This window comes from Petaurus breviceps, unplaced genomic scaffold (assembly GCF_028583685.1).
Source record: "Petaurus breviceps papuanus isolate PSGF00001 unplaced genomic scaffold, PetGlider_PUasm1.0 140, whole genome shotgun sequence".
Taxonomy (NCBI): domain Eukaryota; kingdom Metazoa; phylum Chordata; class Mammalia; order Diprotodontia; family Petauridae; genus Petaurus; species Petaurus breviceps.
This window is the reverse complement of record NW_027185698.1, coordinates 52,223,336-52,226,775: the sequence shown is the minus strand read 5'-3', so window position 1 is coordinate 52,226,775 and position 3,440 is coordinate 52,223,336. Positions and strand designations below refer to the sequence as shown.

At 37.6% G+C, this 3,440-nt stretch overlaps 1 protein-coding gene across 1 annotated transcript; it reads left to right on the top strand.

Moving 5' to 3' along the window:
- Window positions 1-854: 854 nt before the first annotated feature.
- LOC138151074 (olfactory receptor 5P80-like) lies at window positions 855-1,802 on the top strand. Its single transcript, XM_069074551.1, has one exon. It carries the CDS (start codon window positions 864-866, stop codon window positions 1,800-1,802), a length of 939 nt encoding a protein of 312 aa, XP_068930652.1. The 5' UTR covers window positions 855-863.
- Window positions 1,803-3,440: the final 1,638 nt, after the last annotated feature.

The following is a 3,440-nucleotide window of genomic DNA, read 5'->3' as shown; positions in this document are numbered from 1 at the left end:
CGTCATTCTGTACTTCTAGTCTGTCATGTTTGAAACTGAAGAAAAAGGCAAACCGAGGCAATTCTCAGAGCAAGATGCCATTTTTCAGCAGGGCATGCTGCCTGTGAATAAATTGATCAATGGGTTGCCTGTATTAATGTCAAAGTCCCTTAGCAAGAGAACAGTTCCTCTTTTATAGATTTTAGGATGTATAAAACAAAAACCAGAATAGGGTAGATGATGTCATAGGCTTAAGGGTAATATGGTTGTTTACAGAACGGAAGTGCAGAGAAACACATGATTGGTTCGAAGTTTGGTAATCAGGGCTAGCAATGACTACCCCTATTTTCTCCTGGGAATAAGAAGTGCTCATTACTTGGGTCAGGTGCAAGATAGTGGGCCAGACTTTTGGACAGGAAACCAGACATCCTTGTCAGATAGTTACATGATATAGGCCTCACTTCCTTGCTTTCCCATGTTGTCCTCAAGACAGCTGATATCTCTGAGGCAGGAATATATCAGTGATTATCAGGGGATCTTAATGTCTAAATTTAACCCATTACAACCCAGCTGAATTCTGAAATTATTCAGAGGCCAAGAACCATGACTCAAGTATACAGGGCAAAAGCAGTTACAGGATAAATTAAATTAATAATTTAATTTATTAAATTAATACAGGATAAATTAAATAATTAATTGTAAATAGATCAACAATTAAATCGTATAGGATCAATCTGAGAGTTTATTGGGATGGGTAGTGTGATGGGCATGTAGGAGGTAGGCCAGCGAATGTATCCTGAACACATCAATAGACATATCCGTCTTAGCTCTGTATTCTATTTTAATCTCCCTTTCCTCTATCTTATAGGCTCTCTTTCCAAGACATGTCTAGAAATAACTGCTCTGCTGTGACTGAATTCATTCTTTTGGGGCTAGCAGAGGATCCAACCCTTCGTGTCATCCTCTTTGTGATATTTCTGGGTGTCTATGCTGTCACCTTAGTTGGTAACCTCAGCATAATCATGTTGATCAGAAATAGCTCCCAACTTCACACTCCAATGTACCTTTTCCTTAGTCACTTGGCTTTTGTGGACTCTGTATATTCCTCATCTGTCACACCTGTTATGCTCAAAAACTTCCTTGTGGGAAAAACTATAATCCCTTTTGGAGGCTGTGTGGCTCAGATGTTCAGTGGAGCCATCTTTGGGACAGCTGAGTGCTTCCTGCTGGCTGTGATGGCCTATGATCGGTATATGGCCATCTGTAACCCCCTACTCTACTCCACTAACATGTCTACTAGTGTCTGCACTCTATTACTCATCACATCCTACCTGGGTAGTTCTTTAAATGCTTGGACCTTCACTGGTTGCTTATTGAACAGGTCCTTCTGTGGACCCAATGAAATTAATCATTTTTTCTGTGATTATTCACCACTTTTGGAGCTTTCCTATTCCCAAGATAATCTTGCTGAAATTCTTCCTGCTGCCTCTGCTGGGTCAATAATGATGACCACAGTGCTAATTATCATAATTTCTTATGTATACATCCTCTTCTCTGTCCTGAAGATAAACTCTGCAGAGGGGAGGTCCAAAGCTTTCTCAACTTGCACCTCCCACCTCACAGCAGTGACTTTGTTCTATGGGACCACTACATTTGTTTATGTGATGCCCAAGTCCAGCTACACAACAGATCAGAATAAAGTGACATCTGTTTTCTACATTGTAATGATCCCCATGTTGAATCCCTTGATCTACAGTCTTAGGAACAATGAAGTAAAAGGTGCCCTGAGGAAACTCATGAGTAGGAAACATGCTTTTTCATGAGTTCAGCTCAATATAACAAGTATTTATGAAGTACATACTATGTCTCAGGCATGGAAATAACTTTTGGGACATAGGGAAAAAAGTAAAACTGTCTTTGTATGTAAGGAATTAGTGTTCTACTGATTTAATTGTTAGGATAAAATGATATCAATAAATTTGCTTTAGAAAAGGTATATTTTTATTTTGATAGGTTAAAGTTGTCCATTTGAATGTTGATTAGAAATGTCTGAAAACACATGCAGTGCTCCATAAAAATGGACCTCCCACCTTTGTAAAGGTGGAGGGAGACATATCTTCTCATTGCTGTTCTTTGGGTCCTTGATTGTTTTTTTTGGAATCTGGCAGCACACACTTTCTGTTGATATATGGGGCTTGTTCTTTACATTTACATTCTTATAGTCACTGTGTGTTATTTTATTGGCCCTGCTGTCATCACTCTGTATCAGATCATGTAAATCTTTTCCTATTTTAATCACATTTGGCTGTTTTTTTTTACAGCACAGTAATATTCCATTATCTTCATGTGCCACAATTTATTTAGCTATTATTCAGTCCCTGGGCATCTGCTTTGTTTCCAGTTTTTGTTACCACAAAATTGGTGCTATAAATATTTTGATGTATGCAGGAATTTTCCTTTTATCAGTTACTACCTTTGTGATGTAATACACCTGAAAAATTGTACTCTTTTTTCCCATATGGGATAGCTCTTCATGGGATGTAAGGAGGGCAAGATACTAGAAGAAAATTTAATTCATGAAAAAGAAAAGATATCAATAAAAAATAATCAAAAAAATTTCTACAATGTCTCTATTTCCTACCTTTCCATTCTTACATTTTCTTCCCAGCCATACATCCAATACCATCTAGCTACACTGGACTGTTTGTCTTTCCCCAGACAAGACACTCCATCTGTGTCTTTACAGTGACTGTGTCACAATCCTAAAATGTTTTGCTACCCTTCCTCTGCTGCTTAGTTTTCTGCACTTTCCTTAAGACAACTTAAATCCCATCTTTTGCAAAGAGTCCTTCATCTTTAGCTAACAGTAACTTCCTCCCTAAGATGACCTTCTATCTACTTTAGTCTGTAAGTAGTATGTGCCTGATTATTTACATGATGTCTTCCTCAGTAGAATGTCATCTTTTGAATGACAGGGGTGGGGTTTTTTTTTGCTTTTCTTTGTATGCCAAGTTATATTTTAGTGCTTGACATATAGTAAGTACTTAAAATCCTTGTTAACTGACCCTCAGTTTGGTTATTCTTTGTTAGAGGTTTTCCAGATTTTCAATCTAAAATAAGCCTAGGAGTGTTATTCCATATCTGGTCTTATTAAGGCAGAATTGAAAAGAATCATCTTTCCTAATTTAAAAAAATCTTTTTTTCCAATTATATATAAAGCAATTTTGTATTTAAAAAAATATTTCTATGTGGGGGATGATTCTGGAAAGATGGCAGAGTAGGTCAGAAAATTCTAAGCTCTCCAGATTTCCTCCACAAACAATTCAAAATAGTACCCCACAGTGAACATAGCGTGGCAAAAATAAGCATGTTTAGGGGCACAGAAGTGATTCTCCTGGGACAACTGGAGAAAAGATGAGGAAAGACCCCAGGCATGGAGGTTTATCCAGAGTAAAGTGCAA

Coding starts and splice junctions, on each gene's coding strand:
- LOC138151074 (XM_069074551.1), top strand. CDS start 864: ATGTCTAGAAATAACTGCTCTGCTGTGACTGAATTCATTCTTTTGGGG.